General features: G+C 33.5%; 1 protein-coding gene across 4 annotated transcripts; it reads left to right on the top strand.

The window, feature by feature from the left end:
* The first annotated feature begins 6,652 nt into the window (after positions 1–6,652).
* LOC146958263 (cellulose synthase A catalytic subunit 5 [UDP-forming]-like) lies at positions 6,653–12,453 on the top strand. 4 transcript variants are annotated; one of them, XM_085741359.1, is made up of 14 exons: positions 6,653–6,740; positions 7,062–7,223; positions 7,680–7,875; positions 8,106–8,344; positions 8,452–8,554; positions 8,644–8,812; positions 8,925–9,537; positions 9,644–9,781; positions 9,897–10,022; positions 10,143–10,355; positions 10,446–10,716; positions 10,829–11,025; positions 11,099–11,449; positions 11,784–12,453. In XM_085741359.1, the coding sequence occupies exons 2-14, from the start codon at positions 7,143–7,145 to the stop codon at positions 12,363–12,365; spliced, it is 3,279 nt and encodes a 1,092-aa protein (XP_085597485.1). In that variant the 5' UTR covers positions 6,653–6,740; positions 7,062–7,142; the 3' UTR covers positions 12,366–12,453. The 4 variants fall into 4 exon arrangements, with proteins under 4 accessions (XP_085597485.1, XP_085597484.1, XP_085597483.1 ...); XM_085741358.1 differs by having other exon boundaries at positions 6,653–6,781; XM_085741357.1 differs by having other exon boundaries at positions 6,653–6,781; positions 8,106–8,350.
* Positions 12,454–13,802: the final 1,349 nt, after the last annotated feature.

Genomic DNA, 13,802 nt, shown 5'->3' with positions numbered 1-13,802 from the left:
TGAATGACGAGTAATCAATGCATATTTCTTTCAAGTATTTTATATGCATATGAGTTTTATTATAATTTTTTTTATTAATGTATCTTAGCTGAAGCATTCCTAAATTTTAAAATTTCGTATATTCATGTATATGTATTGTTCCCATACTACGTATCCGAGCTTCGTAGCCTAGAAACCTCTGTTGCCATTTTTGCTGAGTTGGGGTTCTCAACATTGTCTTGAAGCTCGTTGGAAGTTTATATATTCATTCACTTCTCGTTGAAATATACTCTTTGACGGTTGTTAGCTTAGTAAAAAATGGTGCCACGTTCAATATTGTCGTCAAATCCATCTTAGAAGATATTCTTTATTCTCTCAAGTGTGCAACCTATAATATTGAACTATGCAAGTATCTCATATTTATGGAGAAGTCAATAGTTCTGTGTATCTGCTAGAAAACTTGAAACACCGTGGATCTTTTGATTGAACTATTGTGGATTTTCCTTCTTCCCCTCTCTTAGTCTTAAGTTACATTTTGAGGTAGTGAGATCCACCCTCCTTAAACTTGATCCTTAACTTCTTTTATTTTTTCCTTCTATAAAAATCATGATAAACAACAACGTAGACAAAAAAACAAGCTAGCTCAATTGATTCTCCATACTAGTTTTGTATTTGATCTCTCAAATTATGGAAATACCCTTTTTTGGATTAACATGAATACAAAGTATTCATTAATTATTGATTTAATCAGGTGAATAAACCAGTCTTTTTGGGGCTACTTTTCCTGCAGATATAATTTATTCATAAGAAAAAATCATTACAATTTTGTTATTCATATGCATATTTTTGAACCGTCTGAATGTGCTCAAAATGAATTATGAGTGGGATTGCTAAAAATTGAACTAAATATTATTTGGGCTCAACCTAAGTTAGGTAAAAAAAATAAAAATTATTTTACTAAAATGAATCATGGAATTTCTTATCGCAGTGCTTCTTTTAGACTGCGAATTTTCAATTTTTCCCGTTCGGAATATACAATTCAAAGCATGTTTTGTATTTTTCTTATTGTTTGTGAATTTTAGATAAGAGAGTATTATTTAGACTAGTGTTATGGACGCTCACTTTTTATAAATTCACTCTAACGTCCACTATTTTATTAGATAAAATTCATGTGGCTACAACACTTTAAAAATTGATCTCATATAAAATGGTAAGACTCACATGAGTTTCATCCAATAGAAGAGTGAAGTGTAAAAAAGAGAATGTTCACATTATTTCTCTACTATTTAACTCATTTTTCATAAATGTTTTAAAAAGATAAATCACTTTATATTTAATTTACTTTAGATCCAAACTAATTTTCTTAAGTCAATCTATCCAAAATAAATATTATCTAAGAACAGATTCACGTTATACAACGAAACAATTTTTAGAGAGTAAACCACCAAATTGGTCCCTGTCTTTGTACCAAATTTTCAAATTGGTTCCTGGCTCTATTAATAACTCAGAATGGTCGTTATCTTTGTCAAACGTTTCTCAGATTGGTCCCCCTGTTAGTGGAAGAAGAATGATAAAATTAGAGCAAGAGCCATATGCAGAGAGCCTAAATGTCCTTGGGAGATTTTTTTACTCTTGGAGCAATGTTTATAAAAGCTTTCAAGTGAAAACATTTTGAGTTATTAATAGAGTTATGGACCAAATTGAGAAATGTTTAACAAAGACAAATATTATTTTGAGTTATTAATAGAGTCAGGAACCAAATTGAGAATTTGGTACAAAGACAGGGACCAATTTGATGGTTTACTTAATTTTTAGATTTTGATGTATTTTCTTTATTTCGCTAACACAACTTTGTTTCTTTTTCTAGACTATTATTCTTCGCTCTTACCCAACAACATCCTCTTTTGCTTCATGGGTATGCCTATTGGGCACAATTGAAATTACGGTAATGACTTGGATTATGTAAGAAAAGTCCCATTATATTGTATAACTTGGTCCATTTTGAAATGGAATATGACATGGTTTACTATTATTTACACCATAAGGTTACTCAATCAAACTACCGAAACTCTAAAAACACGTTATATGAAAAATATTACGTGCAAGATTATTTTACACTAGTAGTATAATCTTTTTAACTCGTGTTACTATATGAGAGGAATTATTATTATTTTTTCTTAAAGGTAGAGAATAATTCTTTTAGTCATGTATCAATTTTATTTTATTAATTAATGTATCAATACTGCTTCGTATGTTGTTGATGTTAGACTCATTAAACCAACAATGACATGCACAACCACATCCTCAGGCTTTTTCCAAAAGTAAGAGTAGTTTTGCATAGGAAAAATATTGTCAAGATTTAACAATGTCAAATAGATAGTTATTACAAGACCTCATAATTAAATCATAAATCTTTTTATTCATTAACCACGTGTTATGGTCATACTCGGCTCGAGAGATTAATCTCGACACGTAAGACAAATTGAAATCTAATGCATTGTGTTTTGTGAAGCTATGTTTGGTATGAAGCAGGACATAAAGTAGCCAATAGGTAATGGTCAACACAGAAATGTGTTTAGGGATAATTGGTTAGGTAATGGCATGTTTGCTCAACTTTATTTAATTCCTACATACACATATTTATAAGTCCATCATCCCATGTTGTCAAATCAAAAAATGTAGAATATTCACGATCTGCATAATTATTTATCTCCTCAACCTTGTATGGCGTTCAACATATTTATAGGAAGCAATCGATCCTTTAGTGCAGACCATTTTATGCTTCAGAGAAATTTCCTTTAAGCTATTAAATTCTTTGTCTAAGGATAGTTATAGTCTGTTATCTATGATGTTATGGAGTTGGTGGAGCAGCAAGAATCTTGTGTGAGATCATAAGGTGGAGCAATAGTGCAGCCTAGGCAACAACCTCTTCCAATGGGTTTTATATTAAATATAACGTTGACATTGCTTTCTTGTTTATGTATAAATTATGATGAAAATTTGTCTGAGGGGATGAAACAAGTCTCTTTATTCATTGGTGCTAAAATAGTTTGGTTGCAACTTATTTCAATCATCTGAGTTTATGATAGTTCTTTTTTAGATTAATTTTAGCATAGTGCTAAAATAGTATGGTGTGATAAAATGTTCTCTTTTTGGTTTGAAAAGATGTTTTCTGCTTTATGATGGTTATTTTTTAGATTAATTTCTCTCTACAATTGTGTAATTTTTTTATACATATATTCAATCATATCATTGATTATACACGCGTGTACAAAATTTAATCCAATACGTGTATGTAATATTTTTTTTCATGCACTTAAAATTCACATTAAATTCATTTATAAAATATAATTCAACTGACAATGTCGATATTGTTAAGTTGTATATTTTCATCTGAGTTTGAATATGAGACCTCACGGTTGTATGACTAAGTTTTAAGTGGTATTTATCACTTCTTATCTAATTGGATGATCTCGGACTAATTTGAGTTGAACTGGTTGAACTCATAAGGGAAAACCCACTCCTTATCTAATTTTCATTTACTATCTCAAATAAGAAATATGTTTAATGGGAACCAAATTTATTACTATGATGTCTAATATTAAATCGTGGAGAATTGTCATGTGTAAGGCTATAAGCATGTTAGTAGTAATAAGGACAATATTACATGGGGTCGAGATTCGAACCTCAAACTCTTCATTTATTCATATTTAAAATGTGTGATTTATGAAAGTTCAACTTATGAAAATATTTAAGTTGAGCCATTAGCTACATTCCAAACAAAATATCTCGTATCATTTAATGTATATGAAAAATTATTGAATAAAAAAAACAAAACTAGTATTCATTCATAGTCTACGGTTTACATATCTCCACGAAAGTGACAATATAATATATACATGTAAGTTCGATGACATTATTAATTGGTGTCCCTTCTGAAGCTTTGGTTCTCCTCCAATTACCCCTCTACTTGATATGTGATCATAGACTTTGGGAAAATGACAACTTATCTTAACATTTAAGACTATATGGTCCCATGCTATGTCTTTTAACCAAACTCACTAAGTTAATAATGCTGATCAAAATAGTTTATTTGGTACCACTACTACACTTAAAACTTGTTAGTTAAGCTATCTACATAGAATAGTTCTTTTTGGTAAATATATACTGTTTTAAGTAGTTAACAAAGTGCTTCTTCAAAAAAAGTAGTTAACAAAGTCCAAATTTAGTGGGTGCAAGGTTAATTCTCAAATGAGCAAAACGATATATACACCAAACCTAATCATAGCCATAAGAAATTTAGTATAACTGAAATCAATGTAGGGATCAAATACAATGAAACTTGATTACTTTAGAAGATTTGTTAAATTTAATCAATTGCATGATTTGTTAAATTTAATCAATTTAATCAGATAAGTTTGGTGCTAATAAATACTGAAGACATTAATAGGTTGGTCCATATATATACAACCTGCTCCTATAGGATAAAGGAGTCACTAAATTGGCCCACTTACCTTGTGATTCACCATGAGATGTACTCGTGTAGTTGATGACATTTGTAAACTTTCCCCTCAGGCCTTAGTGTAGATGAAGAGATTTATGTAGTTGTTACAGTATGTTCTGAGTCAAACAAGTTGGGTCTATAGGGAAACATTTTTGTGTCATGTGATGTTAAAAGAATGTTGTCTATTTATTTCCAATGAAAAATAAAATATGAAACATGATCCTCATTGTTATTGTGGTTGCTCAATAAATTTCTCAAGCCCTAGTCAAGGCAGAACAAAAATAATATATGCAGTTATTTGCACTATAAGAAAATGAAGCTGAGATATTTTAATTTGGTGAAGGTTCTTAATTATTCAACCTTTATTTAAATATTAAACTTACATTCCTGAAAAATGTTTTTGGGCACAATTAAATTGTTGAGCATATAAAATGTGGTGATATAAATACTCAATACTACCCTAAATTAAAGAGATGTATAAGAAGCAAATTTATCACTAATTTATTAAGGTGGTCTCAGTATAGGCAGAAAATTTACAGAGTCAGTAATACTTTGGCATTACTTTTGTCTGGTAATGCTTGGCAGGGTTTAAATGAGATTCAGTATCACATGTTACTGCACCTTTTCTTCACCCTCTTTGATCAAACTCATACTTTTTTTAACCTTGCTCCTGATTAGTTAGTGAGTCAAAAAGCTGTATAAGTAGATGGCATATATTTGCATAAACAGTAAAAAATTGACTGAAAAAAAGTATTTGCATTATTATTTTTGCCAAGTGTCAACTTTTTATCATCTTACAATCGCTATTGTAACATCATAAATATTTTAAATAAATACTAAAGAAATTCTGATATAAACACCTTCATAAGTAGTCCACCATATACTAGCACTTGTAAAATATTTAAAATCCAACAATTACATATGTATTTTTTGGTAGTAGATGTTAATGGTACTTTTTATTTGTATGATTGAAATAATGACTTAATTGATATCAATTTGATTAGAACAACAAAACATAAATATCTAACTTGTATTTATCCGACATCAACCAAATCACAGTATTAGTCGTAAATATGAGAAATGTCATGAATTTTTATTTTTGAATAGAATCGCTGATCATCGTTGAAATATTGAAAATTTAAATACAAGTACACGATGGATCACTTACGAAGATGGTCTTCCGAAAAACTCACCACTATTGTTATTACTCCTATCTACCTAGTTGCATACCTTTTTTATCCGTAGACGACGAGGCGAAAACCGCTTGAAACTCACACATGCACTTGCGAAGTTTCGGGGTCGAATCTTGGTGAAGGCGGTGTTCAATGTAATAATATCGATATTATGAGTTGGCAAATTGACTGAAAAAAGTATTTGCATTATTTTTTTTTTCAAGTGTAAACTTTTTATCATCATTCAATCACTATTGTAACATCATAAATATTTTAAATAAATACTAAAGAAATTCTAATATGGACACCTTCATAAGCAGTCCACACCATATACTAGTACTTTTTTTTTTAGAAAAAAAAAGTACTAGTACTTGAAAATTATTTAAAACTCCAACAATTACATGCATCATTTTTTGGTAGTAAATGTTAATGGTACTTTTCATTTTTATGATTGAAATGGTGACTTAATCGATATCAGTTTGATTAGACCAACGTAACATAAATATGTAACTCGTATTTAACCGACATCAATCAAATCACCGTTTTAGTCGTAAACGTGAGAAATATCATAAATTTTTATTTTTGAATAGAATTGTCGATCGTCGTTGAAATTGTAATAATTTAAATACAAGTACACAATAGATCACTTATGAAGACGATCTTTTGAAAAACTCACCTTAAATGCTATTGTTATTACTCCTATCTACCTAGTTGCATACCTTTTTTTTATCCGTAGACGACGTGGCGAAAACCACTTGAAACTCGCACATGCACTTGCGAAGTCTCGGAGTCGAATCTTGGTAAAGGCGGTGTTCAGTCTAATAATATTGATATTATGAGTTGGCAGTTGCATACATTTATTAGAAAAAAAAATTAATAAAATAGATCCAATGTCTCATAGACAGACACAAATTATATATTTGCTAAAAAAAAGACACAAATTATATACAAGTGTGTTACACACACTATTTATATCCCACCTCACATTATAATTTCTGATTCCTGGATTCTCTCTTTTCTGCTTAATTTTTTCACAAGTCAAATTTTACTTCTACCTTGTTTTTTTTGTTGTTAGTGCAATGCAAGTAAGCACAGTGTGTCAGTCACTAAACAGAGCACTTCTTCTGTTAGTTCTCTCCTTTTCTTTTTCTTATTTGTTTTTTTCTTATAGCTAGAAAGAACCATTTGTTACAAAACTTGTTTTATCAAGAAAAGAATCACTCTTTCATATTCATTTAGACGCTCCAACACTTCCCTCCATTAATGTTTCAATATTTTCTTCTGTCTCTGACATTGTTTGAGTACTATGTATAGTTATGTGAGGTGGTTTTTTCCTGTGATGTGTTTCTGAGCGTGTGTGTGTGTGTGTGTGTTTAATGCAAAGTTGTGTTCTTTGTGTTTTATAGGAGATGACAAAGATAGAGAAGAGTTGTTTCTGAAGAGGGTTTTGAAGATTCATGTGATTGTGTTTCTGAGTGTTAGTTTCCATGGACACTAATGGAAGACTAGTTGCAGGATCACATAACAGGAATGAGTTTGTTCTTATCAATGCTGATGACACTGCAAGAGTGAGTGTTATTCCATCTTCTTTATCTCAAACTTGTTTGTTGTTTAATACTTGCTTTCTCAATTGTTGTTTGTGAGGAATTTGTAGCTTCAATCATAGCCTTTAAAATATGTGTTATTATTTCTCTGAATTTGTTTTCTATTTGAGCTGCAACAAGTGTACTAGTTAATTTTTTTCTCCCTTTTGTTGATGTATTCTAGGAATTTTCCATCTAAGTTCTTCCATTTGGTTTCACTTGTCAACTATTTTTGCAATTGGGTCTCTGAGGGTCTACTATAGGTCCTTTTCTTGTTGTTTCTTTCCCTTTTTTATGATTTCTATATTTATTTTTCTGAATTTCAGTGCTGATAATTAACTGCATGAAGGTTTTCCACTTTGAAGCTGCATAATTTGCATGGTGAAAACAATGTACTGTCTCATGTGTGCATGTGACATTTATTGTTCTTATCAATTGCAGGTGAATGCTGTGACAGAATTGAGTGGACAAATTTGCCAGATCTGCGGGGATGAGATAGAGCTTACAGTGGATGATGAACCTTTTGTTGCTTGCAATGAATGTGCATTCCCTGTGTGTAGACCCTGCTATGAGTATGAAAGAAGAGAAGGGAATCAAGCTTGTCCTCACTGCAAAACTAAATACAAACGCATAAAGGGTAAGCCTTCAACCAACTTTTTTTTCCTTTACTTTGATATCATTTATTTGTTATATATAAGAGGAAGAAAAAGTTTTGGCTAACAAAGCAGCCAATATTTCGGTATGGCACTTTGCAGTTGGAGACGTAGGCACAATTGACTGAACTCCCTGATCAAATCCCGTGTGTTATTTGTTTGTATTTTCCGTATCTGTTTGCTTTTGAATCAGGATTGCTGTTCTAACAATCAGGTAGTCCCAGAGTTGAGGGTGATGAAGAAGAGGACGGTATTGATGATTTGGAAAATGAGTTTGACATTGGAAGCAATATCAAACATGACTCTCATCACATTACCGATGCTATGTTCTTCGCTCGCCTCAACAATATTGGCCAGAGTTCACTAATGAATGCTTCAGGAATCACTACACCATCGGAGTTTGATGCAGCTTCTATGGCTGCTGATATACCCTTCCTGACATACGATCATGAGGTTGAGGTTAATTAATTTTCAAGTCTAATATGATTGTTCATTTGTTCTTGCTTTGTTTATAGAATTTGTAGGTTTTATTTGTCTAATTATGAATTTTGTTAATTAAGGATCTTGGAATTTCTTCTGATAAACATGCTCTGATTATCCCTCCGTACAAGCCCCGCGGGAAACGGGTTCATCCTATGCCTTTTCCTGATTCATTTGTGCCGGGTAAGTTGTTTGTGTTTTGGTTTGAATTTTGTGTCATATTAACATATGTCATGTTCAAACTTATTTCTATGTTGCTGGTGCTATTGCAGTTCCAAGACCTATGGATCCTAATAAAGATTTGGCTGTTTATGGCTATGGAAGTGTTGCATGGAAAGAAAGAGTGGAGGAATGGAAGAAAAAGCAGAATGAAAAATTAGAGGTGGTTAAGCACGGGGTTGATAACAATGTTGATGAGTTTAATGATCCCGATTTGCCAAAGTAGGTGCTATTATTTAATTCTTACCATTTGGTCTAAATACTCATCTGGTTTATATATTGCATGAATCTTGTTGCAAAATCCATTTCTTACATGAACTTGTACTGTTCACAGAATGGATGAAGGAAGGCAACCGCTATGGAGGAAGTTACCAATCAGTCCAAGCAAGATAAATCCATATCGAATCATTATAGTACTCCGGATCGCTGTTCTTGCTCTCTTTTTTCATTACAGAATTCTCCATCCGGTCAACGATGCATATGCATTGTGGTTGACATCAGTAATATGTGAAATTTGGTTTGCTGTATCATGGATTTTGGATCAGTTTCCAAAATGGTATCCAGTTGAGCGAGAAACATACCTTGATCGTTTATCACTGAGGTACGAGAAAGAAGGAAAGCCGTGTGAATTATCTGATATTGACATATTTGTTAGTACTGTGGATCCTATGAAAGAGCCTCCTCTTATAACTGCAAACACAGTTCTGTCCATCCTAGCAGTAGATTATCCGGTGGAAAAAGTGGCGTGCTATGTCTCAGACGACGGTGCAGCTATGCTAACATTTGAAGCCCTTTCAGAAACTTCAGAGTTTGCAAGAAAATGGGTTCCATTCTGCAAGAAGTTCAGCATTGAACCGCGGGCTCCTGAGTGGTATTTTGGTCAGAAGGTTGACTATCTAAAAGACAAAGTGGATGCGGCATTCATCAAGGAGCGCCGTGCTATTAAGGTTTGAACTAATTATTATGGTTTTGCCTTGTATCATATCTGTAGTCTCAAAACAAACGATGGGTTCATTGCGTTTGCTTGTGGTGTTTTGAATCTTGTTGGTACAGAGAGACTATGAAGAGTTTAAAGTGAGGATTAATGCATTGGTTGCAATGGCGCAAAAGGTTCCCGAGGATGGATGGACAATGCAAGATGGGACACCTTGGCCTGGAAACGATGTCAAAGATCATCCTGGAATGATTCAGGTGAGTAGCGTTATATGATACTGCTTCTGTTTTTAATGTAAGCAAAAGATACATGTATTCGGTCCAAATTTGCTTTGTTTTTTTGGGAAAAGTTCAAGTATGATGCACTTTGCAGGTTTTCCTTGGACAAAATGGTGTTCGTGATATTGACGGGAACGAGCTACCTCGCCTTGTTTATGTGTCCCGTGAGAAAAGACCTGGATTCGAACACCACAAAAAAGCTGGTGCTATGAATGCCTTGGTAGAGTCTCCTCTCTCTCTCTCTCTCTCTCTCTCTCTCTCTCTCTATCTTGCAGATATGATTTTCGGTTACTCGTGCTATTTCATTTTACTGACCAATTTGTGATTTGTTTTTATCAAGGTGCGAGTCTCGGCAGTCTTATCAAATGCTCCTTACATGCTAAATGTTGATTGTGACCACTACATAAACAACAGTAAGGCCCTTCGCGAAGCAATGTGTTTCATGATGGATCCTACATCAGGGAGAAAAATATGCTATGTGCAATTTCCTCAAAGATTTGATGGAATTGATCGTCACGACAGATACTCAAATCGTAATGTTGTATTCTTTGATGTGAGTAAGAATTTATTGTTGACTTATGCTACATGTGCTTCTGTGCTTTGGAGGGAAAAAGCTAATTTCCACTTCAATGTATTTATATAGATCAACATGAAAGGCTTAGATGGCATCCAAGGACCAATATATGTGGGAACTGGGTGTGTCTTCAGGAGGCAAGCACTCTATGGATATGATGCTCCTGCTAAGAAGAAACCACCAGGGAAGACATGTAATTGTTGGCCAAAATGGTGCTTCATGTGTTGTGGATCAAGAAAGAAGAATAGGAAAGTGAACTCCGGTCCAAGAAATAAGATAAGGGAAAAGGACGTCGCAAAACAAATACATGCACTAGAAAATATAGAAGAGGGAATTGAAGGTACATGAAAATATATTACATTTTGTGCTACTTATGTGTAAAAGGGCTGAACACTTTAGTTTTCTTTTCATGCTACTTGAACTTATTTGTGTTTTTGAAATCATCATCACAGGAATTGACAATGAAAAGTCACTACTAATGTCGCAACTAAAATTTGAGAAAAAATTTGGACAGTCGTCTGTTTTCATAGCTTCAACGTTTATGGAAGATGGAGGCATTCTAAAAGCAGCAACTTCTGCCTCACTCTTGAAAGAAGCCATCCATGTTATCAGTTGCGGTTACGAAGACAAGACTGAGTGGGGAAAAGAGGTATGTATGACACATATCATGTCTCTTTAAGCTTGAGTTTATACAATTGTGTTAAATTCATATCGTCTTTCAGGTTGGATGGATATATGGTTCCGTCACAGAAGATATTTTAACAGGTTTTAAGATGCACAGTCATGGCTGGCGATCGGTATACTGCATGCCTAAAAGGCCTGCTTTTAAAGGTTCAGCTCCTATAAACCTTTCCGATCGTCTGCATCAAGTTCTTCGGTGGGCACTTGGATCTGTTGAGATTCTGTTGAGTAGGCATTGTCCTATTTGGTATGGATACGGTTGTGGCTTGAAATGGTTGGAACGTTTGTCTTACATAAACTCGGTTGTTTATCCTTTGACATCAATTCCCTTGATTGTCTACTGCACCTTGCCAGCTGTGTGTCTTCTCACTGGGAAGTTCATAGTTCCTGAGGTAGGATCAAATCAAATATCAAATACATTGCATTTTCATTCTAGGAATCCATAAACATATATGACATATCACTATTTGGATAAGCAATTTTATAACAAAAGATAAAATAAAGTCAAATTGTGTTCATATAAGTTATAAGTTGTTTTCATATGACCTCGTATGAATTAGCTCATTTGAGCTTATCTATTGGCATAAGCACTTGTGAGAGGGTGAGGGTTTGTGAGGGCTAATAGAGACAACTTATGACACGTTCATAAGTTGTTTTTCAGATAATTTTTATAGGATCTTCAACGATACTTTTAGCTAATGTTTTTTTTTTCCTTCTTGTTAACAGATTAGCAACTATGCTAGTATCATTTTCATTGCACTTTTCATCTCTATAGCTGCAACCGGCATCCTAGAAATGCAATGGGGAGGTGTTGGCATACAAGACTGGTGGAGGAATGAACAATTCTGGGTCATCGGGGGCGCCTCCTCACACCTCTTTGCTCTCTTTCAAGGCTTGCTTAAGGTTCTAGCAGGAGTTAACACAAACTTCACTGTCACATCAAAAGCCGCTGATGATGGAGACTTTGCTGACCTCTACATCTTCAAGTGGACATCATTGTTAATTCCTCCTTTAACCTTGCTTATCCTAAACATAATTGGAGTTATTGTTGGTGTTTCAGATGCAATAAACAATGGCTATGATTCATGGGGTCCTTTATTTGGCAAGTTATTTTTTGCTCTATGGGTTATTTTACATCTTTATCCATTTCTTAAGGGTGTTATGGGAAAACAAGAAGGTGTTCCTACCATCATTTTGGTTTGGGCTATTCTTCTGGCTTCAATCTTTTCACTTCTATGGGTTAGGATCAACCCCTTTGTGTCCAAAAATGACATTGTTTTGGAACTTTGTGGGTTGAATTGTGATTAAGAAATGGAAGTCTTGGATCATTGGATACATTATGTATATATTTATGCAGAAAAATCTGCAATATGCATAATATTTTTGTTATTGTAGCTAGTGTATGTAGATACAAAGGAGGTAAATAAGGGAAAAATTGGATTCAAGATATTGTAATGGTCAATGAGGTATGGAGATTTTTATTTATGATTATCTTCTGAATAATGTATGAAGTATTTGTAATCAGAGGAATTTCCATGTGTTTGAAGTCCAAACACAAGAAATGGGATATATAGTGGTTTTGCTTTATATTTTGTAGCATAATTAGTTTATACTCAGTTTTTATGTTACTAGTCCTTGTTACTCAGCTTTATATTTTCCATTACTATACTTTTATGGGATCAGTCACTATCCGATAACCAAATAATTGATTAAGATATTAAATGCTTCGGTTGCCATCTTATAAACCACTTTTATGTATGAACAAAAGTACTTGGAAATTAATGTACTAAAAGCTTTCAGTGTGAGCTACCTAAAATGCCAGCAATTTATGATGTTACTTTCATCATAAAAAGCATTTGGAGTAGTTCTTATTGTGAAAAAGGAGTCTGTGCAGAACTACATCACTGTCTTGTGAAAGCTGAATCAGACTTGATTACAATATTGGTTATTACCTAACAAACTATCCAAGTGAATAGTTGTTTTCTGTCTCTTGTTTTTCTTTTTAAAGTGGATGCAATAAACACTAGTAAATCTCAGTAGCTAGCTTGTGTTTCTGAACTCAGCATTCACCAGTATCCACATGTGGCAGCTGTTGTTTGTAAAGTAGTTTTAATTTAACTCACCCAACTTATAGAGTGTTTGGCTGCAAGTTTGGTGGCAAGAGACACGCGCCTGCGGGTTTACTAAGGCAAAGTTGCCGTGAAAATTCAGCTTTTACTTTAACGAGGAAATCTCGTTGCAGTTTTGTGAAAACGAGGAAATCTCGCCATAGAACCAAACAAATGCGTAACTCATGTTTGAACTTGTGATGAGTTTGAGAGAATTAAGGCGAGCCATCGCGATTTTGCCAAAACTACATAGTGTAGCTTTTGTAAAATAACATTGCCTCACTATGATTTCAACTATCTTTTGTAAAATCACAGTAGTAACTCGCTGTAATTTCAGCAAACTCGTTACGATATCAAAATGCACTTGTGATGGTTTGTGCCGTTACAATGAAGATTCATATTTAATATAGCAGCTTGCAAGGATTTTGTGTTTTGTACTAAGGTGTGACTTGTGGCTAAAACAATATTGTAAATGATTCCACGTTAAGCCAGAATAATATATAAACCATCCTCTTTATCCCTATACTAAGATAAGTTGTGACTTGCGTTTTTGAACATTCATGCATGTAAATAAGCATAAAATTTCGGTAAATTTTTTGGGCCAAATTTAAAGCTGCTTATCTCAAACATGCCAGCA

The sequence above is a fragment of the Medicago sativa genome, chromosome 1, assembly GCF_051527215.1.
Source record: "Medicago sativa cultivar Bolivia chromosome 1, Bolivia_mono, whole genome shotgun sequence".
Taxonomy (NCBI): Eukaryota; Viridiplantae; Streptophyta; class Magnoliopsida; order Fabales; family Fabaceae; genus Medicago; species Medicago sativa.
Note: the sequence above shows the minus strand (reverse complement) of the source record. Positions and strands in the feature narration are given on the sequence as shown.